Source organism: Sander vitreus, chromosome 16 (assembly GCF_031162955.1).
Source record: "Sander vitreus isolate 19-12246 chromosome 16, sanVit1, whole genome shotgun sequence".
Taxonomy (NCBI): Eukaryota; Metazoa; Chordata; class Actinopteri; order Perciformes; family Percidae; genus Sander; species Sander vitreus.
The window spans coordinates 24,175,392-24,201,309 of NC_135870.1; the positions used below are offsets into that span (position 1 = coordinate 24,175,392).

General features: G+C 40.8%; 2 protein-coding genes across 4 annotated transcripts in view; both read left to right on the forward strand.

The window, feature by feature from the left end:
- Positions 1-1,103: 1,103 nt before the first annotated feature.
- LOC144530922 (AN1-type zinc finger protein 5-like) overlaps positions 1,104-25,918 on the forward strand; it is an 81,611-nt gene continuing 56,796 nt past the window's right edge. The window contains exons 1-6 of one of the 3 annotated variants that reach the window (XM_078270695.1): positions 1,104-1,328; positions 4,791-4,975; positions 5,194-5,341; positions 5,563-5,666; positions 5,901-6,029; positions 7,089-7,884. In XM_078270695.1, the coding sequence (XP_078126821.1) occupies positions 4,819-4,975; positions 5,194-5,341; positions 5,563-5,666; positions 5,901-6,029; positions 7,089-7,129 (579 nt within the window). In that variant the 5' untranslated portion in view covers positions 1,104-1,328; positions 4,791-4,818 and the 3' untranslated portion in view covers positions 7,130-7,884. Of the gene's footprint in view, positions 1,329-4,790; positions 4,976-5,193; positions 5,342-5,562; positions 5,667-5,900; positions 6,030-7,088; positions 7,885-7,904; positions 9,510-25,918 lie in introns of those variants that run through there. The other 2 variants (XR_013503172.1, XM_078270694.1) reach the window with 2 other exon arrangements.
- tmc2a (transmembrane channel-like 2a) overlaps positions 17,363-25,918 on the forward strand; it is a 28,413-nt gene continuing 19,857 nt past the window's right edge. Inside the window, exons 1-7 of the mRNA XM_078271980.1 lie at positions 17,363-17,390; positions 20,403-20,495; positions 20,592-21,036; positions 22,968-23,120; positions 23,378-23,468; positions 23,581-23,662; positions 23,740-23,846. Of these exons, the coding sequence (XP_078128106.1) occupies positions 17,363-17,390; positions 20,403-20,495; positions 20,592-21,036; positions 22,968-23,120; positions 23,378-23,468; positions 23,581-23,662; positions 23,740-23,846 (999 nt within the window). The remainder of the gene's footprint in view (positions 17,391-20,402; positions 20,496-20,591; positions 21,037-22,967; positions 23,121-23,377; positions 23,469-23,580; positions 23,663-23,739; positions 23,847-25,918) is intronic.

The following is a 25,918-nucleotide window of genomic DNA, read 5'->3' on the forward strand; positions in this document are numbered from 1 at the left end:
TGTGTATTTCTATAAATGCTATTTTTTGCTATGTGGCATTCGTCCATGCGAAATACTTCATTATTATTTTATTTATTTTAAAGAAAAAGAAAAATTGTAATTTTCATGTCCTACAAATTATTAGCACACCAGACTTAGTATCAACAGACAGGCCAGTCAGTATTAAAGGATCAGGATCATTAAAAAAAAGACAATCAGGACATCCCTGCTTTTGAAATACTCACAGAAGCTTTTGCTTTTGGGCACCCCTGACCCCTTGTAAAGCTGCAAAGATTAATCGATTAATCAATTAGTTGTTAATTATTAGATTAACTGCCAACTAATATTATCGATTAATCGGTTTGAGTTTTATTTTTTATGAAAAAAATAAAAATTGTCTGACTCTAGCTTCTTAAATGTGAATATTTTCTAGTTTCTTCACTCCTCTACTAATACTACAGTAAACTGAATATCTGAGTTGTGGACAATTTGAGGACATGATTTTTGGTTTTGGGATACACTGATTCACAATTTTCTTACATTTTATAGAACAAACAATAATCGATTAATCAAGAAAATAATCATCAGATTAATTGACTATGAAAATTTACATTGCAGCCCTAACCTCTTGGGCCCCTGAACCTGTGCCCTGTGCCTAGGCTTGTTCAGTAATCCATCCATGTATCATGGTCCCATACTCTGAGGACTGTTCATTTCACTAACCAGTCCATGGAGGGATACAGTTGACAAGACACAGGTGACAGAACAAAGTACAGTGCTGGGATAGTGGACTAAGAATCAGTGAACGTAGAGTGAACGTATAAAAAGTATATGGGGGAAGCTGGAGCTTACTGGAGCATCTGTATCTGAAGGCAACACAAACGTGTTTTCTTGGATCTACAGACTGTGTAGACAAGACCCTTCCTGATTACATGAACATTGATTTTTAACTAAGCAACATCGAGGTCGAAGTTAGGGTTTGTTTACTTGGTGGAAGAGAAGAAGCAGGTCTAGTGTCTTGTTAACTGCCTGAAAATCTTTTGTGGCCCCTAACTTCCAATCAGAGGATCACAGTTTCCGTGACGTCCACCGGAAAAGAGAGGACGCAAACGCAGCACGTAAAACAAAATAGATGCGACCACAAATCAGCTACAGAGGACGTTAAGTCGTCTGCGAAAGTAGCCACCAGTGCTCCCCGGCGGAGTGGAGTTATATTTGTAAAAGACTGGAAACACAAACAACGACTCACCTAGACGGCCCTAGTTAGTTAGCTCCAAGATCAACTCAGTTAACGTTATTCCGTCAATCCAAAAAAGTTTCAAGAAAAACCGACGTTTCTCAGACTAAAGGTAAGTTAACTGGTGAAACCATGGCCAGCTAGCATACGGGGTTGTTTAGGGAAGTTTCTGAAGTGAACAGTGAAACACTTACATAAACAATATTAAAGTCACATTTTAAGCTGTAACGTTAAGTGATTAACGAAAGTTGAGTAGGCTAGCGAGGATTTAATACGTTTGGTTAACACGTGTCGCTGAAAACTTTTTTCAAACTGCGAGGTTGTAAATGAGATACAGCTTTAGCATTTTATAGCAGCTAACGTTAGCTTCTAACGTTAACCATTAACATAACAGCATTATCATCGAGCTTTCTTGTTTGTATTTTACGACATCGACCTGTCCACGAACTAAAAATAAAGACGACCTGTATTTAGCTTGGTCAGCAGCACCACATATATAAAGTTCTCTGTGCTGTATCTTGTTGGCTAACGTGACATCAAGGTTTGACGATTATTTGATTTCCCTGCTTAACAGTTTTGACATACGCGCGTATTTTCTATGGTAATACTCGTAAAGGCACATTGTTGTAAGTTATTGTAAAGATGTCTGTGGTGGGAACATAAACAAAGAACCTACAAAGCAAAGGCAACAACAACCGTGCTAACAGTTTTCAGATTTAGCTAACATCTAGCATGCTAGCTAACATTAGCAAGATCACGAGAATCTGCTCACACGGTTGTTGTGGCTAACCACGTTAGCATACGAGTAATTTAACTAAACCATATAGAAAGAAACTGCGATTTGGTTGCCCGTCTTTTAACTAGAAATGTTTTTTACTCGATTCCGAGGTGATAATGTTCACTCTGCCAGGTGCCATGTAGCATAGTTTTGATATAAAGACATTAGTAGCAGCCATTAGCTTGCTAGCATGACTCAGTGGATTTGTAACGTTAGAAGTGACACGGCTGTGGCCCAGTGTTTGTCACAAAGCAGCCGAAGACTTTAGCCGACATAAATTGTATTGATTGCTTAAACCATTTCCATTGACTAAATCTAAGTTGGGATGACTTAACTGAGCCTCGGGCGAGTTTGACCTTAGCATGTTGCCAGTACCACTAACGTTAGCTACATCTTGGGGGTCAGTGAGTGAGTGATTTTGGCTTTTGTCTCACTCTCAGTGGTAAACGTGCTCGACTCTTTATGCGATCTACAGGTGTTGTGCCGAATATTGTACTCCTTTTAGAATCTGTGTAGGATTTGGCAATATCTGTCTTCGTAATGTGTTTTCTCCCTTGGGTTAGAGAGCTGATGATATCTCTGATGAGGATACACATTTTGGCATGATACCAGCTGTTTACAGGGCTGTAGAGGTTGTCTATAAATAGATGTGCTTACAGCCTTACTGTATTGAGGTAGCTTGAGAGTGTACACCTCTTAGATCACATTGCACTCCTGTGACAGTGGAAAGTCATCATACACAGGTCAATGTGAGGCTGTAGCTGCATGGAACACTGCACACAGGGGAAGGTGCAGATGGCAGCAGTGTAGTAATGACCGTTTTGGGGAGAGAAGGAGGCCTCAGATGCAATTCCCCAAAACCTCCACTTTGTAATGGGATTACTTCTCTTTCTGGTTACCCCATGTTTTACCAAACATAAACAGCCTTCCCTTCAAGTGATATTCTAACAACTTCCTTTAATGTAATCATGAGGCTGATGTTTATTATATTTACTTGAGTAACTTTGGCTTGAGAAGAGGGGACCTCTACCCTATGTTTAACTTTAAGAAAGCCCTAACTATTTCAAAATTAGCTAAACATTCTGTCCTACAAATGTTTAAAGGTATTTAGGTATGAAACACAGCCCTACATGTCCTTGCTTAAGTAACACGATTATCAGGTTTTAATATTTTTTTCTTCCTTTGACTACTGATGGAATAACTAACTGACTAACTAAGATGGCATCTGTCTCTTGTACTATGTTTGACCTTGTGCAAATTAGAACATCATGTGTTGTTGGAGCCATTACACCACTTTGTTTTGTTTATATACCATGTTGGTTATGCTAATTAATCTGCAGTTTTATGTTTGAGCACTGGGTGGAGCATTGCCTTTGGGAAAGCATAAAGGTAATCAGCCAGGTGTGCGTGCCATTGTTGGATTTGTGAGCAAAAGAAAATGAATGGAACTAAACCAGAAATTAAAAGAAATGGACTGTATTGCTTCTGCGACGGGAGAATAAATGGGTCACAGCACCGAAATGTAGACAGATTGTGGACATTGATTATTGGCACGCAGAACACACGTCCAAGCGAGTTCTCCCCTGGTCCTACCTCATTGGCCTAATGTAGGAGTTGGTAAAATACTCTGCAATACATTAAGTAGCTTAGCAGCTAAACAAGCCAAAGTCAGATGTGCCTAAAATTAGTGTCTCACATTGCCAGATCTTCCTCCACAGTGCTCCAGAGGAAGGTCTGGCTAGTCCACACAACACCCCGAGATGGGAGAAAACATGCTCTGGTTTATTGGCATTTCTTTAAACCAATCAAAATAGACTTGGGAGATGCGAAGCGAGGAAGCAATGCTGGTGCCTCTGCAAAATAGCCTCGGGAAGGAACTTGTTTTGGTGGAACATGTGCTCGTTCAAAGGTTGTTTTAGTCGACAGAAAACTCCGATTGGACAGATAGTCTAGCTAACTGTCTGGATTTACCCTGCAGAGATCTGAGGAGCAGTTAACCATAGTCCTCATACATCCACCGGAGTTTGGAATTACAACACAAAGGAAGCGGAAGGTGACGGACACCCGGCCGAATTTCCGACGGCACCTGAACATTCCCGGATATTAAATGTTGTCAATATAGACTACTAAAACTATTAATAACTGCTATCAATCACGATATTACAGGGTTTTCACTAGATTTTTAAGGCTTAGGCGCAGCACCCAATCGTTTCTGGGCATCACCCGAGCTGAATCGATCTAAAATAATGTAATAAATGACTTTTCTCAAATCCAATGATTGTAGTTGGTCACCAGTGGACTTCTTTAGCAAGTTTTGTCTTTAACATTTTTGAGTGTTATTTACATATTCTCTGCTCTAGTTTTTCCAACATTTTAAGTCACATTTATTATTATAATAATAATAATAATAATAATGATGATGTGAAATGGCATTTCTTTTATTGAACGTCATATTTTCTTGACAGAGGATCCCTAATCTCCCCCCCTGCCAAATGCGTGCACTTATGTCTTCCACAAACCTAGGAAGTCACTGTACCACCACAGCACCTCAATTTCAGTTATTGAGAACCTTCCCATCGAGCCATCTGAATAGTTTTATGAACTGTAAATGCCTTATTCTTTTAGCCACTTCTAGGGATGACTTATGTCTTTGTGCTAAGTGACTCCACTCAGTAATGCTAGTTTACTTTTAATTAAGTTTCTTTATAAATTCTTTAGGCCAGTTCTCTCTTCTCTCGCCCCCGACCCCCTCCCCCGTATTACATTGTACTGAGTATCTTTGTTTTGTGTCCCCAGGTCAGCTCACCAGGCAGCCGACATCACCATGGCTCAGGAAACCAATCAGAGCCCAGTTCCTATGCTCTGTGCTAATGGCTGTGGTTTCTATGGCAACCCTAGGACCAATGGCATGTGCTCCGTGTGCCACAAGGAGCACCTGTCAAGACAGAACAATGGAGGAGTCGGTTCTATGAGTGTTATGGGTAAGACCTGCTGTGTCTGTCAGTTTATATATATATATATATATATATATATATATATATATATATATATATATATATATATATATATATATATATATATATATATATATATATATATATATTTTTTATTTTTTTATGTTTTGTTTCCACGTGCGCTTAGGAACAACTCCCAGCCTCTGTATCTGACAGTAACACACGTTGGAATTTTTTCCCCTCAGGCAGCAGCAGTGGCCCCACAGCCGAGGCTTCTGCCATCCAGAGGTTAGGGGCCACCTTGAATAATGCTGCGGCTGCTGCCGTGGCTGCTGCAGAGGTGGCAGCTGAGGCCGCCGCTTCTGCTGAGGCTGCTGCCTCCGTGGCTTTCAGGTGAGGGGATCCAGCACGGTATAAAATACTGCCTTCAAACAAAGCTTGTAAGGTCACAGTTTTGAAATGGGGAGTTGGGAACACAATATGTACTCGACGTCTAAGTGGTTTGAGTCCTGACCTGCGTACACTGTTACTAGTTCATCACAACTTCACGGGCACTGACATTTTTTTAAACTGTAACAAACGTCTTTTTTTATTGTCTCATGTGTCCTTTGCAGTGGGGTTTCAACTACCAGATCTGTAACACAACAGATGACTGAGATGAGTCTCTGCTGTGAGGAGAAAGGAGCATCGGGGAGCAACGTGGAGCTCACAGAGCCAGGTGGGTTGGATTTAGTCATACAGTACCATGATTTTATAGATGTAATTCATATGATTGGCTAAAAACAGGCATTTCTATCTGGTTATTTTAAGTATAAACTCTACAAAATGTACCACATCACAATACACATTAACACTAATATAAAATTGTACATATCTTAACATTTTGATTGATTGTGTTGATGACAATGAGAGGTCCTTTACTGAGTTAAGTGTTGTTCTTGTGCGTCTCCAGTGTTGACTCAGCCCACATCCTCAGCCTCTCATCCCTCAGGGGCTGGCAGCAGGGAGTCCAAAGCCCCGGAGCCCCCAAAACCCAAGAAGAATCGCTGCTTTATGTGCCGCAAAAAGGTTGGCCTTACAGGTAAGAAAATGACACCGGTAACCGTTTCAATGCCATTAGAAAATATCACCACCAGTCACAGGTTTTGTTTTTGTACTTCTGGGTCAAGTTCAAGCTGAAAATGGTAACTTGTTTTTAGTTTGAATGTGGCCTCCATTTCTGCCTGAGAATGCCGATGCAGTCAGGTCACACCAGAGCCCCCGCACAGCAAGCGGACAGCCGAATGAGAGTAGCTTATAAACTTACATTTTTGCAATAGCTGATTTAAAAAAAACAAAAAAAACTTCAGTAATCCATCACAATCTTCTGCAGCAAATGTATAAATTACACATTTTGCTTGAGGCAGCAAATAGGAGAACAAGAGGAGTTAAAACTAGAACCGCCAGGCTCTTTAGGGTCCTTTATCCTACCATGTCCGACCCTCAAGAACACCTGTATCCTTTTTTCCGCGAAGATCGGCGTAATCACTCTCAATCTTTTATAGCGCTACGTTTCCATCCTTATAGCAGCAGGGACACACGTGTAAATAGTCCATTTACACAGTCATACCATATCTAACGGCTTGAACCCACACAAAACTGGTATAATCTTAGCAGTGTAAAATGTGCTATTTTCATTAGGCAACTATTTTTAGAAAACCGTTTTCTGCTGCCACCCGATGATAATAGTCCGCTCATTTGTGCGGTGGTCAGTTCAGTCAACACAAAACCTCCTGAGCAAAACGCATCTATTTGGTTCTATGTGGTGCTGTGGGTGGCTGTGATCAGAGGTAGAGTGGGTCGCCCTCAACCACAAGATTGGTGGTTTGATCCTGGGCTCCTTCGGTCACATGTCAAAGTGTTCATGAGCAAGATGATGAGCTTAGGATAGATAAAATGTAGATATTGTACAGTGTACTGTACGATTGTCTGTGATAAATTAGTAGATTCTTCCTCTTCTGTTTTGAGTTGTAAGCAGCGTATGCCCCCCTCCCCCCGTTACCTGTCTACCTCTTCGCTGTCAAATAAAGGCCAAAAATCTTTACTAAGTTATTGATTTCAGATTTCAAGTTTTTTGTGGGTTCTTAAATTTGTTTTACAGAACGTCCTTGCATAAAAGATCCCGCAAAAGGCATCAGTTAAGTCCAATGGCTAAGTGTTGTTACTTATTTATAATGTTGATATATGCCTTTACTATTCAGTCACTTCAAAATATGACTTTTTAAAGGTCCCATGGCATGAAAATTTCACTTTGAGGTTTTTTTTTTAACATTAATATGAGTTCCCCCAGCCTGCCTATGGTCCCCCAGTGGCTAGAAATGGTGATAGGTGTAAACCGAGCCCTGGGTATCCTGCTCTGTCTTTGAGAAAATGAAAGCTCAGATGGGCCAATCTCCTCCTTATGAGGTCATAAGGAGGAAGGTTACCTCTCCTTTCTCTGCTTTGCCCACCCAGAGAATTTGGCCCTAACCCTAACCCATGAGAAAGAGAGAGACGACATGGCTTGAAAACAAGCAAAGTGGCAGTTGGTCAAGGCCATACCCCCATCCTCCACCTTGCCCCCCCTCTCTCCTCCTCAATAGCATTTAAAGCTACAGACACAGAAATGGCACATCCTAAGGAAAGCTCATTGTGGGACTGGCTTGTAGTGGCTGTAATTCTGCACCAAGGCTGAATTTAGGGAAAGAGACTTCAGATACAGTATTAGGGGACCACTAAAGTCTATATAAAAGAGACTTCAGATACAGTATTAGGGGACCACTGAGGCTTATATAAAAGCATCCAAAAAGCAGCATGTCATAGGACCTTTTAAGGTGAACATCACGTCGCATATGTGCCCGGATGTCTACGGTTACGGGTGTTTGGCCGTTGTGAGCTCTTGTGTTCTCTACTTGACTCGGTCTGTCCTCCATTTCAGGTTTTGACTGCCGCTGTGGGAATCTGTTTTGTGGACTTCACCGTTACTCCGATAAGCATAACTGTCCGTACGACTACAAAGCTGAAGCTGCCGACAAGATTCGCAAAGAGAACCCCGTGGTCGTTGCCGACAAGATCCAGAGAATATGAAGAGGACGCTGTTTTACTTTGAACACTGGGAGCGATCGGCTTTAAAAAATAAAAAATAAAAATGGACTCGACCCCAACCTTCTTCCTGAAGGACCTGTTTTTTTCCCTCCCGTCGTTTGTTACACATTCAAGACTTTTTCCCCTAGTGCATGAAAAGTTCACCTATATTTTCAGCGTTCATTCTTGTTTGTATGAGTTTATCACTTTTGGAGGGTTGTTTGTGAGGATGGTGGAGGGGGGGCAAGTTGCTGATGACGGCCACGCAGGCTGTTTTGTGATCCTCCGGAGACGGCTTGAACTCTGCCTGGAAAGAGCTCGGACACCTGGGCCTGTTTTGGACTCTCCGACTTTTACTGCTGATGGCCGATGGCGCCATCTCCGCCGTGCTTGCTCTCTGCTGGCTTGAGTAGCAAAATGGATTTAGTCTTTTTTTTCGGTTTTTGGCCTCCACCTAACTCTGTGAGGTCAGAGTTTAACCCTCCTTACTTGTCAGACTTTGCGTCCCTGGTAAGTTTTATCAACCTGAAATGCTTCTCTGTGCCGCTGGAATCTCATCTACTCTGCCCCCCCCCCACACACACACACACACACACACACACACCGTGACACACAGCTCAGACATATTGCTTAAGAGACTTTAAAAGAAGAGACTTTGTCGCGAGCCCTTTTCTTGCTGGCTCATATTCTTACCCTCCTGCTGTGTGCGTGTGCGCGGCACTAGAAACACAACGTAGTTTGACAGTTTACTCGTTTCTTCTGTTGATCTCGGGCCGAATGCTGTGACCCGCTCTGTACCCGGGCTCTGGATAGCAGGCGTTTCGACTTCCTGCTTTTTACGTCCCTCAAAACCATCCGCTGAAGTCCCAGGACGATTCACGTCACTTGGCAGTTTAATGTTTGTTTTCCAGAAAAAAAGTGGTGTGTATGCTGCTGTGTGTTTGTTGTATGACAAGTAGCCTAAACTTGTATTAATGTTTGCCTTTAGAAGGGTTTAGCTCCACTAATATTTTCATCTTTTACTTCACTATTGAATAATTTCCCCTTTTTTGTTGTGTTTTTTTTTTTTTTTTTAAAGAAAATGTGAGCTGACAAATTCACAATATTGGGAGTGTTGGACTGTTGCATACTGTGTATTGAACATAAGTGTGTGTGTGTGTGTGTGTGTGTGTTTGCAGGAGTACATGTGGACGGCTGGCGTGTGAGTATCGTATGAGGTGAAGTGGTTGTGTGCTGTGGTGACTTAGACCTGTGGTCGTAGGTTATTAATCATTTCCGTTTTTTGATTTTTGGTCTGGCTGCTTAATCGGAGTGTTTTTTTGTTTTTTTTTTACCCTTTAGTTATGCAAGTTTGTACAAACCTCTTTATTTATATACTGCAGTGCGCGTAATCTTCCAATAATAAAGAAAAAAAATGTATGATGTAAATAAATTATGTTCACAAATATAAAATCAAGAATTCTCCTGTTTATTTTTAATATGCTGCTGTTGTCCAGTTCAGTCTTAAATGGTAATTGCTAGCTTACTTTTTTGAAATTTAAAGCTCTTCCGTATGGTTTTACTTTTATATAACGTTACTTTACAGTGTCCACTGTCAATGGGAAGAAGTGTAAACGGCCTTCAGCTGGTTCATGTGACCAATCGGGCGTTCAGTTACACTGTCTGTTCTAAAGGGATGGTTCGGAGTAATTTCACCCTAGGGTCCTTTGCACCATGACCGTGAGCCAAACACTCCCTTTTTCCCTTGGTCTAACATTGGGCAAGTTAGCGCTATCAGCTGAATGGCTTAGTGCAGGCGCTAATGGAACCAAATGTGTATTTCGTAAATTACCCCACTAATAATGCCCAGAATGGTACCAAACTTCTACAGTAGTACAAATAGGTTCTGTACTCATAAAATGAGGCATTGGAACGTTTAAGTACACCAGGAGTTTATTTAAATAGCACTTGCCTGATGGCTTCTACTCTCTGCTGCTAACGCTGCTAGCTAGCTAGCTCTCCGATTCTTCTCCATTAGTTGTAGCTCCTCGTCCGTGTATTCAGGCTCGAATAGGGATCCTGCACAGAGCACGGCATCTATTGCCGGAAGAGCCCACCGGTAAAGTAGTGAAGAAGCGAGAGAACCGAAGAAGGGATCAACGAAATGGCGGAGTTCGATCGAATGCGACGATGAGTGGCTCAATTTCGAGGGTCGCCCATACCTATTCGAGTCCATACCTGCAAACTAGTCGCTTTTCGGTGAAAATCGCCGTTTTGAATGGGAAAATGCCATCCACGTGAATCGTGTAGATCCGAAGAGTTTTTATTTGGGGGGGGGTCCGTGCCTTAACGACCGTTATCTACCGGACCGAATAGCAACGCGGATTTCGGTGCCTTATTTAGGTGCTACTTAAATGGTGGTGTCACCTTTTTCAGACCTTCTGAGTTTGCAGGTATGCGAGCCTGAATACACAGACCCTAGGGTGAAATTACTCCGAACCGTCCCTTTATTGCAGCTTTTTTGATTTACTCCCGATCTTTTTTCCAAAGGCTTGCTGTACCATTTTGAAGATTTGCATCGTGTGACAATAAGCCATCGATTATCAATCACAAATCTCTGTGGGTGTACAAATTCAACCTCAAATAGTAAAATGCCCAGCATACGTGGATCATGACAAATTATGAGTTTTAACCAGGGTTTGTCAAGTAACAGACACATCTTATAATGTCAGGAGTGTTAGAATCCAATTTGTAGGTATATATATATGTATGTATATGTTACGACACTTGAATGAAACGTAAACCAAATTTCCGTTGAACAGGGTTCAGATGTTGGGTGAAGCATCCAGCTGATATTTCCAGGCTGTATGTCAGTTACTCTGCCACGACTGTGTTTCCACGTGCCCCGTGTCTCTGCAGGAGAAACAGGATCTGGCTTCGGGTCACGTTATGACACCTGCTCCCCTGCCTCAAACACAAGGACTGTATGTATCTATATACATACGTACGTGCAGAGTACTCATTCATCATCAGCAGGAGCAGCACATTATTTAAACAACACTTGTGTTCCTCAGTCTGAGTACTCGGAAGACAACCAAAAGGAAAACAGAACCGCACACTCATAGCAGGAAAATGAACTCCCAAGAAGTCAAAACAAGATTGTTGAAGGCTTTAATTACGGGCTCCAGTAATTCTATCTTAACAATCCTAGATAGTAATGACTATTGAGTAATACACACCACACTGCAAATTAGAAATGAGTGCACACATTATAAACAGTAAGGTTATACAAGGAAAAATATATAGCTGCATTTGTGAACATGTGACTATAGATTTAACCCTTGTGTTGTCTTCCCGTAGACCGTGCAACCTTTAGTTTTTCCGGGTCAAAATTTAAAGTTCAAACCTCCAGACACTTTTGTCACGTTTCACGAAGTTCTTTGTCACTTATTCCAATGTCTTTGTCGATTTTTTTCTGCATTTGTTTTGGACATTTTTTTTTTTTTTCCCCTACATTTCTGTCACTTCTTTCAGTGTTCTTTAATCATTTTTTTTACCTAGAGATTGGCATGGGGTACTTTCCATAAAATCATCTCTCATTGCAAATCAAACCAGCTATTGGGCTAACTGAAATAAAACCATGCCAATCTCTAGGTATGGTGAAGGGTATGTGATGATGTGGAGCTATTTTAATTCCAAAGGCCAAGGGAACTTTATCAGGATGCATAGTATCCTGGATCCATGAAATAACTGGCCTTTAGAAATAAAAATCGGCCTGTCTCTATGGGAATTTAACATAGGGGTGTACTTACTTATGCCCCCTGTATTTAACGGAAGAACATTTATTTATTTACGATACAGTGTTCATTCACAAAGACAATTGGTGTCCTTAAAGGTTGGATTTTTCCTTTTTTTTTTTTTAATTAAGGCATTAAGATCAATTTCCAAAAGATAATTTTTTTATTCCTCTTTTTAGTCAACTTTAGCATGGGTTCATAAACTTATGAGCACCACTGTAATTTCACAAACTGGAACTCTGATTGACCCTTATTTGACACCATTTAAAAAAATATATATATTATATATATATTCTGACAAAAATGTATATAACCTCAATATTTGTAGCACAGCTCATTTATTTACTAACACACAGTTATGCTACAGTAGTTGATGGTTAGTAAATTTGTCAATGTATGTCAGTTCTTGGTCAGTTTTTTTCTTTAGGTATTAACCACTAGGTGGCACAACAGACATACGATCCTATTCAACATGTAGCATTAAAACCAAATCTAAACATGAGTGTACTCCTAAACAAATCGTTCAGGTGGTATAGAATTATGAACCTCTTAAAGACAAACATAAAAATAAAAGTTAATAAATAAAACACGCTAAATAAAAAAAAGACTAACATCATTATCCAACGAGGCATGCAGTAGGAGGTAGTTTTATTTTACCTAAAGTGAAAACCAAATCAAGTCAACGTTCAGGCAGGTACAGAGCAATGTTTCTCCCAAATACTATCAAACAACAAAACACTCAGTATGGTTTTAAGAAACTACTTTAAAGGTCCAATGTTTGGGAATTTCCTCCATCTAGCGTTGAGATCATATATCGCAATCAACTCTCTCACGCCACGCAGTTCAAAGTACGTATTACAGCTACGGTAGCCTTCACGCTTCAAAAAGCCAGTCTCTTGCCCTTTTCAATATCCTTTTTCTGGGCGAAGAAGAAGACTCTTGTTCCTGAAATTTGGATTTTGAATATGTGTGGTCCTCCATGTTTTCTTCTTCAAACTTGCCGGGGCCGGGAAGCTACGATACCCATTAGCAGCATTAGCAGCACCTGTGAGTTTATCATGTGACAGCGAAAACGTGAAAGGCGGAGCAGTACATCCTGTATGTCCCTTACCGGCTAACGTATTTCAAGATGGCGCATGAATATGGAACGTCTTCCCCAGTTCATGTGAATGCAAATGTAAAATTTCAAGCCAAAAGGAATACTTGGAATTGATGGTGGAGGTAAATATTCATGAAAAAGGACAAGTTTGTGAACGGGCAACACTGATTTTGATAATGAACAACTAAACACGTTACACACTGGACCTTTAGAAATATTACCTTCAAAGAAACTTCAATATCTAGTACCAATTTCGAGAGAGTCTGTTATATGGCTTTTTGTTATCTCTTATTACTTAAAATAGATTAATTCAGAGTAGCGTAATGTTTTATTCTTTCTTTTTGATTAATTGCGTTAGCTGTAAAATTTCAATACTTTTTGTATTTTGTGAAATGTGTAATGTGAAGTAATGTCTGTGTGTGTATGGTGTGTAATGTGATGTCGTAAATTGTATTGTCACACGACAATTGCAGGAAAAATAGCTTTTAGCTTATGCTGAAGCTAATGGGCATCCAAATAAAACCAAACAAAAACAGGTAAACAGCTTACACAGACAGACAGGCTGTATGTCAGTTACTCTGCCACGACTGTGTTTCCACGTGCCCCGTGTCTCTGCAGGAGAAACAGGATCTGGCTTCGGGTCACGTTATGACACCTGCTCCCCTGCCTCAAACACAAGGACTGTATGTATCTATATACATATGTACGTGCAGAGTACTCATTCATCATCAGCAGGAGCAGCACATTATTTAAACAACACTTGTGTTCCTCAGTCTGAGTACTCGGAAGACAACCAAAAGGAAAACAGAACACTGAACACTCATAGCAGGAAAATGAACTCCCAAGAAGTCAAAACAAGATTGTTGAAGGCTTTAATTACGGGCTCCAGTAATTCTATCTTAACAATCCTAGATAGTAATGACTGTTGAGTAATAAAAAAAAAGAAGCTTATGCTGAAGCTAATGGGCATCCAAATAAAACCAAACAAAAACATGTAAACAGCTTACACAGACAGACAGTAGCATTTCTAAGGTTTTTACAGTCCTTACGTGAAATACACACTTTGTTGCCCTGTCACAGACAGTGTTGGGAAGGATACTTTCAAAATGTATTCCGTTACAGAATACAGAATACATGCCCTAAAATGTAATTTGTAACGTATTCCGTTACGTTACTCAATCTGAGTTACGTATTCTGAATACTTGGATTACTTCCACATTGAATTGCATTTTATAAGTCTAGGAATGCGGCCATCACATACAGCTTACTAAACAGGCCTATTCTGGTGTGTTCTTCTGTTCCAACTGGCTGAATGTGTACCTAAACAAGCAGATAGATTGTTGTATGTGTAGTCCCGAATTGCATACTACAAAAATCTAACCGCAGTCTAAGCTACCACGAGCTAATTTTAGCTAACGTTAGCTAACATGTCAAACGGGGCTAGTCAGTCTTTCAACGGCTCTGGGGATAGTAAATCAGCACGTAGGAGAATGTAAAGTCGCACGTCAACTACAAAATAGCAAGGTGACCAGTAAAACTACAGCAGACGACTACCCTTGGCTAATAAAAAAAAAAGTACTTTAAGATGCTTCTTCAGGTTGGAGGTGGAGGAATTTGGACGCTGAAAGGAAGTTGGTTGCTGGCAAGCAGAGGTTGCACTGCACAGTTATATTTCGTTCTCCCTTCTCTTTATTTAATGTGAAATGCTGTTTGAATTTCCAAGATAGAAACGCATTCCTGCCCTGGCTCTGTTGTGCCGGTTCCGGCTCCATCTTTACCTCTATCAGTGATCACGCAAATAGCTCACTTTTTCGTTTTCATATTGGGGCTTCTGGGAAATGCATGGAGTTGCGAGAGTGAATAAACTCGTGAAACAGAGAAGTATCGTCATGTAATCCATTGATTTCAACAATGTAACTGTATTCTAAATACCAACTATTTAAATTGTAACTGTAACGGAATACAGTTACTCATAATTTGTATTCTGAATACGTAACGCCGGTACATGTATTCCGTTACTCCCCAACACTGGTCACAGATGTGCAGTGATAATACAGCATTCGCCACACTTGATCCATTCATTTTTAATTGCTCATGCATCTTTCATGCTGGACATGAAATATTGATTTAGAAACACCTGATGGTTTTTAGACATGCTGGTGTTTAGAAATGCGTGTCAAGATCACCCATCAGATGTGACCAAATTGAAAGAAAAAAATGTTCTGCTGTACGTTTAGTTTTTGTAAATGGAACTACTTTCCATCCAGAGAGACAAGACCAGGGCATTTGGCGTTTGAAAAAATAAATAGTAGGTTCATTTAAAATAAATGCAGGAATTAGTAATGAAAATACATACATAAATGTTCCTTATTGTGATCAACGTTTTCATTGGTATACATGTGTATGACAAAACACAACTGGCAACCCTAAAATGTAAAAATAATGGGACGAGTCTTCCGGGTCTGAAAAGTGAAGCCAATACTGAAGTGCCTTTAACCTGCATTCAATCTCATTTCCAGCAGGGGGCGACTCCACTGGTTGCAAGAAGAAGTCTGTTTCTATAGAAGTCTGTGGGAAAATAGATAGTCTCGCTTTGCCAGACCTTCCTCCACAGCACTGCGAACATGTTATCCAACTATGTCAGGCCATTCACCATGTTGTTTAACTACGGGGATAACCACACATTTTCAAACAGTCTCTCCTGGAAGACATTCATAATGTTGCACTCAGTTGTTCACATGGAAAGTGACAGAAATAGTTTAGTAAAGAAGTTCCAAATAGAAGGGGTGGCTTCAGGGGCTCCAGCCCTGAATGTTTTCTCAAAAGCCCAGAATCTTTTGGGTTTTTAAAAATAACTTCCACTTTGTGTCATTTCCCCTCAGTCTCTCTGACTGAACCGGCAAATCAATGGAGCAAAAGTTCTATTACTGGGGAGATATTCTTTCTGTGAACTCTACTAAAAATAGGTTTCATGATTAGTAATTCCTACCCTACCTATGTTATGTGACTTAAAAATAGTAACAACAGACCATGTTTGCCTCTTTTTAGGTGGCAGGAGTAAAAACATTTCATGCTCAACATTTTTTGTGTTCTGGTTTCAGAATGATGGAGACAGTTGGAGAACAGTTAGACACAAAATAGTATGTAGGCTCTACAGAATGATTCTTTGACAACGATCATGTTTTTCCAGAGTGATGGACACATTTTTAGGCATTCAATTACCAAATGGATTGAAAAATAGTGCACATAGCTGCCGTAAATGGAGGCTCGATGGTGTTTGGTGCGTGGAAGACGACGTTGGGGGCTTAAAACACCAAATACCCCCCCAAATCACCCAAAAAATAATTAATCACGATACATATGGAAAACGATTTCTTTCCCCCACCCCTAATATACACTCTCATATACATAGCTTATGTAATGCCCACTTTAGTTTGAAGATTTAAGTTGGTCTGTGTGGTGATTCTACCATCAAACAAATAATCAGCTCTCTAGCAACATCTATGATACTTTCTCAACATATGGACCACTTATGTTCATATTCTCGGAACAGGTGGGCAGGAGTGCAGCACACTCACCTGTACACCAGCACAGGTGTTAAAGGGTGTGATGATCCATGTCTCCCCACGTGGGAACTGAAGACCATGTAATGGAATCATTTTGGATTTGAAAGATGAGCTTCACTCTATTATGTAATGAGGCTATGATGCGTTTCTCTGCACGCTTTGCAGCTCTGCACACACAGGTGACTGCAGGTTGGCTCACTCTCTTCTACCTGCTGTGGTTCTGTTGAGCACGTCGAAAACAAAACAGTCCCGCAGCTGCAAAGTCATCTCAGGGTTATTTACGGTTTGCCTCGTGTGCCTTGCATAAAGAAACCTAAACCTTCATTAAATCTTTAGGCCGTCTGGGCCGTGTGTGTGTGTGTGTGTGTGTGTGTGTGTGTGTGTGTGTATGTGGTCTCCAATAACAAGACAAGTGAGAGTGCCTCTGGGCACATTAGATTATACGGTCCTTTGGCCATTTAGAAAAAACAAGGTAGGACACAAAAGTCAAGCCTAGCTAAATAGAGCCACACTGAATGCTGTTTCACTGAGTCAAGGGCCTGATATGATCTAGCAGTGTGACCCACAGCAGTATACCACCACCACTATTTAGTCATAATTAAATATAATTGGCCCAGCCCCCAGAGATTAACCCAGCCTTTCTGCTTTCTGCACAATGGATAACCTTTGGTTTCCAGAATTTACATGACATATCTAAGAAAACCTGTTGAGAGCGGGTCACATGCAGCAGTCGTCATAGTGACAGCACTGACAGTTACCTGAGTTGGGTGTTGGCGGGAAGCCAAGGCAGAGGGTAGCCAACCTGCTGGGAGAGGTAGTCTGGGCGAACGCTGCAGAGGACACAGAGGACAGACGCTTTCTATTTTTCATCATGCCGAGAAAAAGAGATACAGATGATGGTGAGTTACATTAAAGGACCAAAGGATTCATTTTCTTTGTATGTTATAATCGTTTTTTTATGCAGCCTTTGGTTTATTTAGATTTTTTTTTTATTTTTTATTTTGTATCAAAAAAGAATTGTAAGAATAATTTGTGTTGGAAAGAAATGTACAACCACTTACTACTATTACAGACTTTATAGTCTCGCTTTGCCAGACCTTCCTCCACAGCGCCGCGAAGGAAGGTCTGGCTCATCCACACAACATTCCAGGATGGGAGAAAAACGTGCTCTGGTTTATTGGCATTTCATTAAACCAATCACAATCGTCTTGCAAAATAGCCTCGGGAAGGAACTTGTTTTGGTGGAACGTGTACGTTCAAAACTTGAAACTTCAACCTGAAAACTCAGATTGGACAGATAGTCTAGCTAGCTGTCTGGATTTACCCTGCAGAGATCTGAGGAGCAGTTAACCATAGTCCTCAGAAATCCACCGGAGATTAGAATTCCAACACAGAGAAAGCGAAAGCTAACGGACATCCGGCTGAAAAGAGTGACATCCGGCGGAATTTCCGACGACCCTCTAGCAATCCCGAAGTGGAACGTCGTGGATATAGACTACAGACTTTATGCAACATTATATGCTTTAATGCCAGAGGTATGGACTTACGACTCTTTTCCACACTCAGGAACTTAACTAAGTGACATGTATCCATCATCACAAGTCCTTGTTTTGTTTTCGACTCGTCTCCAAAATGGATGCATTAAAAAAATCCTGGATACAGCATTCGAGGCTGAGCCCCATTCATTCCCATGAGAGTTGCTCAGTGGCGCATGGAGCCAAAAAAGTTCAACATCCGCGTATAAAATGACCCGGATGATCGGCGCTACTTCCGCACTGTGCAGCCCATAGAGCAGGCGCACTACAGACCTTCGCCGGCCGAGCCGGCTACTTCCGGGTTAAGCACTCTGCTAACTTCAATGAGGATTAAATGATTTATTGTGCGACTCTTCTAGACTTTCCAAATGTCATCAGACTAGGGTGACCAGATTTCCCGGAACTTAAACCGGGACACTTTGCGTGTGACCGTAGTGCTCATGCACGTGTTATTACGTGGTAAGGTGGCTACATCATTAAACACAAGTTGTGTTCAAATCAGAATTTGCGCAGTGATGACCACATTGTTTTGCAGAAAAACATCATAATCATGATCATGCTTAATAAATCATAATTCATAATTCATAATAATGTGCCCACGTACCTAATGCTTTAGTTGTGTTGTTCATGTATGAGGTCACACAAATGACTATGAACACGTCAATTCCTGATGATTCATGGGATATTAAGGAATGCAGTAACACATACATCATTAATTACATAATGCATAATAATACATAGCCTACATCAATTAATGCATTTTATAAATGATAATTCATGTACCCTTATCGTAAAGTGTTACCAGTGTTATTCTAACCAACAACACACACACACACACACACACACACACACACACAAATGTAATCTCATTTGATAGAGCAGATAGCTTCCCTATTGGAAACATTAATTCCGTATATTTGTTAGAGGAGTGAATTTGCTCATGAATCAATTTGTTGGCTGCTTTGCTTTTGAAATGTGCGAACATTTCCACCCAGGGCTCGTCCGCTGACTTTCCAGCGGACCTGGAGGGACTGCTTAAAACAAGACAGATAAGAAGAGGCATTGCGACAATGTTTACAATTATAGCCTACATTTTAACGCTGGCTGCACAGATTATGTAGATGCAGAACGCTACGATTGACTGAGACACACACATTGTTAAAATCATAAACTGGACGCTTTATTAGTCTTTCTACATGGGTTTAGTTAATGATCGGATATAATTAAGACCACATCGGCTATGTAATCGCTGACAACCGGGACAATTTCATAGTGGTTGGTGTAAACCGGGACATTTTAGCATCCCGACAGGCTTTTGTCGGGACTCGGGACACAAAACTCAGAATTGGGACTGTCCCGGTCAAACCGGGACGTCTGGTCACCCTAGATCAGACCAAATGGATCTAAAATTCTGATAGTGAAACGAGTCATACTGCGGGGGTTGTGACGCTCCAAAAAATGTATACACTGATTTACAGACGTCTCTTTTGCCATGCAAGTCTATGGGGAAAAGTATTTTTGGGCCAGAGGGCATCACGTGACTGACACAGAAGTTGTAATTCCACTGTTTGGCCGCTATGTCAAATTAGCTTCAAAGCCTGGCACACTTCCCACTGTTGGGCTGAGTTCTTGGAACTAAATGTTGGCACCTGCTAAGAAGATGATACTGAATGCAAGTTACAGGTACTTTCAGGGGGTTTGGGTGCGTGCCCGCATGTGCGTTAAACAAAACGGGGATCCAAAACAGCTCCATAGCACTACTAGATTTAAAAAACTTCACAGGAAACCTTGAAGCTAAATGCTAAAGTCTGCATGCTCACAATAATACTGCTAAAGTGCATCAGCAAGATTAGTTTGTTAGCATGCTAATATTTGCTCATTAGCACTGTGGCTGCCCGATCCATACCAGAAACCTGATTTGTTCTAAGCAGATGTGTAACGTTAGATGGTTGAGGTTAGGCATTGGCCTTGAATAGTTAGGGAAAGGATAGCCCATTCAGGCTGAACGAATCAGGTTTCCGGTTCATTACACTAACATTAGCTAATTAGCACTAAACACAAAGTGCAGTTGCAGGTACTTGGTCATCCAGCAAAGTATTGAACTCATTACAATTTTGACTTGATCATAGTGTGAGATAAAATGTTAAAGGATCAGAAAAGTAATTACAGTTAATTCTGTTGAGAATGTACCAAATGTTATCGCAATCTATCCAATAGTTGTTAAGATAGTTCAACATTACCATTCCCAGAGCCACGCCACTAATAATTTGAAGGACTTTTGAAACTCTTTTTTTCTACACTGAATTTGGTCATTTACTGTAGAACAGAATTATAATTGTTTGCATTGTAAATGGATGTCCTCATGGTCTGGTTGAGCTGGTGTTTTGAATATTTTGATTGTGCTGTTTTTTTGTGTGTGTCCTTCCTCAGTTGACATCGAGATTGAAGCGGATTTGAGTGACAGTGATGGTAAGTGGATAAACCAGCATGTCAACAAAATACTGTCTAATCTTATAACCAGAATACCAAATGCAGTATTTTGTGTTTCACTTGGTCTTAATGTAGACGGTGCTACCCAGAAGAAAACGAACAGGAGGCAGGGAGCTGGAAGAGGAGGTGCAAGGGGAAGAGGCCGCGGGAAAAAACCAGCCAGTGAAGACGAAGATGAGGACGATGAGGATGAAGCTCCCAGGGGACGCAGGGGAGCGAACAAGAAGAAGCCCGCCAAGAAACGTGGCGGTGGGGATGATGATGATGAGAGCGAGGACGAGGCTCCAAAGAGGAAGCCGAAAGGAGCAGCCAATAAGAAGAAAGGAGGCAAAGCTCAGGACAGTGATGAGGAGGACAGCGACGTAGACAAGGGAAAGAAGGGAAAGAAGGGAGGAGGGAAGAAAGGAAAGAAGGAGGAGGAGGACAGTAAGGGTAAGAAGGGGGATGCCAAAGGGAAGGACAAGGGGAAAGACAAGGACAATGACAAGGACAAGAAGAAAAAGAAGAAGAAGGACGACAGGTGAGACGATAAGAGATATATCTGTCTAATTTAGTTATTTAACACCTGTCTTTAAATCAAGATTCAAATTACTTAAATGGACATTGTAATTGCCAATACATATGACAACTTAAAATACCACATACCAGGTGTGGAAACAGTGCTAAAATGTGAACTATATAACCCAAAACAATTAGGACTCATCCTCTGGGGAACATGACTATCCCCAGCATTAATAATGGAACCGGGCCAGTAGTTTTCCATATACAAAGTTGAAATGTTTGGTGTGAGGGTGGTGCTTGCAGAAAGCTAATGGTTATGCCAAAATGAAAATGGTTTATCATCCTCGGAGCATGACTATCCACAACAAACGTTATGGCAAGCTACTCAATTATGCTAAGGACAATGCTCGAAATTAGCTAATTTCCTTCACTAAGGTTACCAATGTATTTCGGTGTGACCCCTCAAAATGAAGTAATGTCTACTTGCGATGCCTCATCACCTGTCTGAACATCTTAAAGTTTTGACCAACCAGAGGGATTCTTTAGCCAAAGTAGCGTTGTTGCTCTAGGGATGGCTGTATTGGTTGGTTGGTAGGTCGGTCGGTCTGTCCACCACTTTGGTCCAGACTGAAATATCTCAAGAACTCTTGGATGGATTGCCATGACAAGTTGTTGTTTGTGTGACATTCATGGTTCCCAGAGGATAATCCTACTGACCTTTCCTCTAGCACCACCATAAGGTTGACATTTTAGTTTTTAGTGAAATTTCTTGACAACTATTGGATGGATTGCCATAACATTTGGTACAGATTATCCATGGTGCCCAGTATACAAATCTACTTTTGCTGTGTTTCCACTGTATGGTACGGCTCTGTTCGACTCAAGTTTTCCACTGCAGATAGCACCCCCTCAGTATAGGCCAGATTCTCACATAATCAGCATAGCGATGCCTCGTGAAACTGCTATGAAATCACCTGCAACGGGACACTCGTTGAACGCTTTTATTTGCAAACCAAACAGAGGAACATCTGCACTTTGTCGATTGTTTGACGTAGAGAAGTGTTGTTTTGTGGGCTGCCATTTTTTTTTTTTTATCTGGGTCAAGTGAAGAAAAAAAATTACAGTTCCTATTGACAGTAGCTTGGCTTTTTTAAAATGGCGGGTTTGTGCAGGATGTCCCATATCGCGCTAGTGAACGTTCTCTCTGACCAATCAGTGGACTGCAGTGTTTTAACTCCACCTTCTTGTATCGGCTCAGCTCGCCTGGAACCTCGACCGAGATGATACCACAAAACGTACCAGAACTTTTGTGCTTTTGTTAATGGAAACCGAAAAAAGAGTGAATCGACTTAAGTTGAGTCATGCAGTGGAAAAACAACATTTGGTCATCCCTTGACTTTTTATTTAACAACCCCATCAGGTAAAAGTTTTAATTTCTCCAGTACTTTGGTTTATGAACAAACACCTGGAAAACTAATTATATTTCCATCAGCCTCAGCTGTACTTTGTGTACTTTGAGTGACAATTACAAAATGTCCCAAAACATAGTGAACAGTATACCTGCTAAACATCAGCATATTGACATTAGCATATAACTCAAAGCACCGCTGTGCCTAAGTACAGTCTCCTAGAGTCTTGTTTTCTCTGTTTAATATTACATTACATGTCATTTAGCTGACGCTTTTATCCAAAGAGACTTACAATTGCTACACAGTATACAGCATACCTTTGGAGCAACTATGGGTTAAGTGTCTTGCTCAGGGACACATTGGTTGATGTATCGCAGTGGGAATCAAACCCAGATCTCCCACGTGTCATATCCACTGCGCCATCACCACCCAATATAAACAATGTTTGGCCTAAAGCAGTAATTCTTTCACAATTGTGTTTGCTACAACAACAAACCCCCTCCCTCCCTTCTACATGTCCATCCGTCTTTTTCTCCTCCAGTTCATCTGATTCTGACTCAGAATCTGAAGAGGAGGAGTCCATGTCAGAGGGAGAGATGGCCCGGCTGATGGAAGAGGTGGAGGAGAAGAAGAAACTGATCGCTAACATCAGGACTAAGCCGTGGAGGATGAAGCGGAGGCTCGTGCACTTGAAGTATGCTCCTACACCTGTCCTGGTTTCCCGTTTGAGATTCAAGTTCTTCACCTCAGCCCAGAATCACAGAGCCATATATCAAGCCTTCACATGAAACAAAACCATAGGCATTTTACTTTAAGCATGTGACAGTACTTTGAAAAACTCTGTTCTCTGTTCCCCTACCTCAAAACTTGCTAAATATTTGGGTTTGAAATTCAAAAATCCAGATCATTTTAATGAACATGTATCTCACATGAGACCTTGTTTCTTTAAAGGGAGGCTCAAGAATTTGTGGATAAGTTTGAAGGAGCTCTGGGCAAAGGAAAGGGCAGGAAGTGGTACGCCTACAAAGTGATGATGGCAAAGGTTCGGCACAGAAATCTAACTTTCTATCTTTTCTCTTCTTCTTTTTTGCTTTCGTGTCTGTTTTCCATCTATAATTTTCAATGCTGTCTTTTGTTTTGTTTTTTTTACCCAGAAATGGATCAAGTTCCAGAGAGATTTTGAGAATTTCCGAACTGCCTGTATCCCCTGGGAGAGGAAGATCAAAGATGTGGAAAGTGAGCCGTGTTTACCAGCTTAACGGCGACTCCCAGTGGACAGATGCTGAGCTTTAAAATCTTCTTAATGTCCTCAGGTCACTTTGGGTCATCTGTGGCATCTTACTTCATCTTCCTGCGCTGGATGTACGGCATGAATCTGGTCCTCTTTGGTTTCACCTTTGGACTGGTGGTCATCCCTGAGGTGAGATGACGCAGTCCCGTTTCTGAATGCACAAGCTGGAATAAAATTATATAGCAAAGCATTAAACATATAGTGTGAAAGATTTAAAATCTATTATTTTATTACTGTTGTTGGAGCCATTATGTAACTTTGTTTTTTTATATACCTCATGGAGCCATTTTGATGCTAATAAGCCATCATCTCCCGTTAGCATTCCATTGACTGCCATTCATTTTGGCGTCACTTTGACAGCGAATAACTTTACATCTGAAGCGTTTAAAGACTCCATTTGTCCATTGTTTATTTCTAAAGAAACACGACAATGTATAAAAGGCTCCATTACCTTGTATGTCACGTTATGGCTCCGTAGCAGGCGTTTTTGTAAAAATAGGCTAACAATTGTATCATAACCACGTGACTTACTGTCGCATAGTAGAGGAATTACCGTACAGTACAGGAGAAGCTCGCAGGTAGTTTCGACTTACATTAGTTGTTTAAGTTTAATTACTAATGTTAACTAGCATTTTAGTTAGCAATAATTAGCCTGTGTCCATGTTATCTCCTTACATATACCTACGCTCTCCGTCTCTGCAAGATTGGGAATGATTGAGATTTCTCTTGGCACAGCTACCAGAAGACTTCCAACTTTCAGACAGGTTGCTCACGTCACATTTACGTCGTCTCTCTCAGTTGGAGGCTGCGCAGTAACGCTCGGCCCTCACCGGAAAAGTGACTTCACTGGTCTCCGTAGAAATATATGGCGTCGCTTTGTCCACTAATTTTACCGTCTATGTAATCAACAGCCAGAGGGACGCAGGTGTGTGGCAAAGGGGAAAGCATATACCTGTATAGCTTTTCACCATGTTAGTGGCTTGTGAGTGGTATTGTTTTATTAGTGTTTAGTTGGAAAGCAGAATGAAACCTACCTCAAATGAAATGGACAAACTAAAATATACCTGTGCTACAGTGAGTATGCGTCGCCATTAAAAAATAAATTGGTCACCGCACTAAAAGATATTTGAAGTATGAACATTTGGGTTCCCGGTTAGCTCACCTGGTAGAGCAGGCACCCATATATAGAGGGTTTACTCCTCACTGCATCAGCTGCATGTTCAACTCCAGTCTGCAGCCCTTTGCTGCAGGTCCTTCCCCCTTTCTCTTTCCCCTTTCAAGTCTAAGCTGTCCTATACAAATAAAGGCCTAAAATGCTCAAAAAGACCTTTAAAGTATGGACATTGATTTATTGACAGACCAGACAACGTGTCGAACAAGTTCTTAGCAAGCTTTATTTTATGGGGCAGGATGTTCCAGAGCTTTGGGGCCCAGATGGCAGGAGGAAAAGTTTACCTCCAGAGTGATATTTGAATTTCCATTCATGCATTACAACTTTTTATATGACACCGAAACACAAGCCACAAAGTATTTCTAAATGATTGTATATTGTATATATAAATGATGTCATCTTACTAGTAAGCTTCATTGCTGTTATGCTATTAGGATTGTTTGCAAAATAATTTTAAAAATAATGCAATCTCATCCAATCACTTGATTCAATTTGTATATCATGCATTTTAGGTTCATCCTATTCTTGCTCTTTTCTCAAGCCAAAGTATCATCTGATACTACAAACTAAAGTAACTAAAGTAACCAAAAGTTGAAATAGTTTTTACAAGTTTTTCTGACATCAAAAACGTCCACCTTTTCTCAAGCTTCCTGTTAAAGATTTAATGTAAGTCCAACAAAAATGTATTAAAAAAACAACAAAAAACAGCTTACAACAAACAGATAAATCAAGTAAAATCAGGATAATGCTTTTCAATTAAAAAGTTTAAAGAAGAAATTCAAAAGACACCGCTGACTCAGCCAGCTTTATTTTCAGATGTAGGTTTGTTCCAGAGCCTTGAGCCCCTGATGGCAGGATGAGGAAAAGCTTATCTGGAGAGTGATATTTATTTTTCAAATTAGTTTATTAGGATAAACCCCTTAAGATGTAGGGGAGACCGGGGATAGTTTCTCCAATCAGGAACAAGTTTGGAATCACCTGATCACTCTAAACATGCTCTGTTTAGTCCTTAATGTGTTAGTGTGAAGAA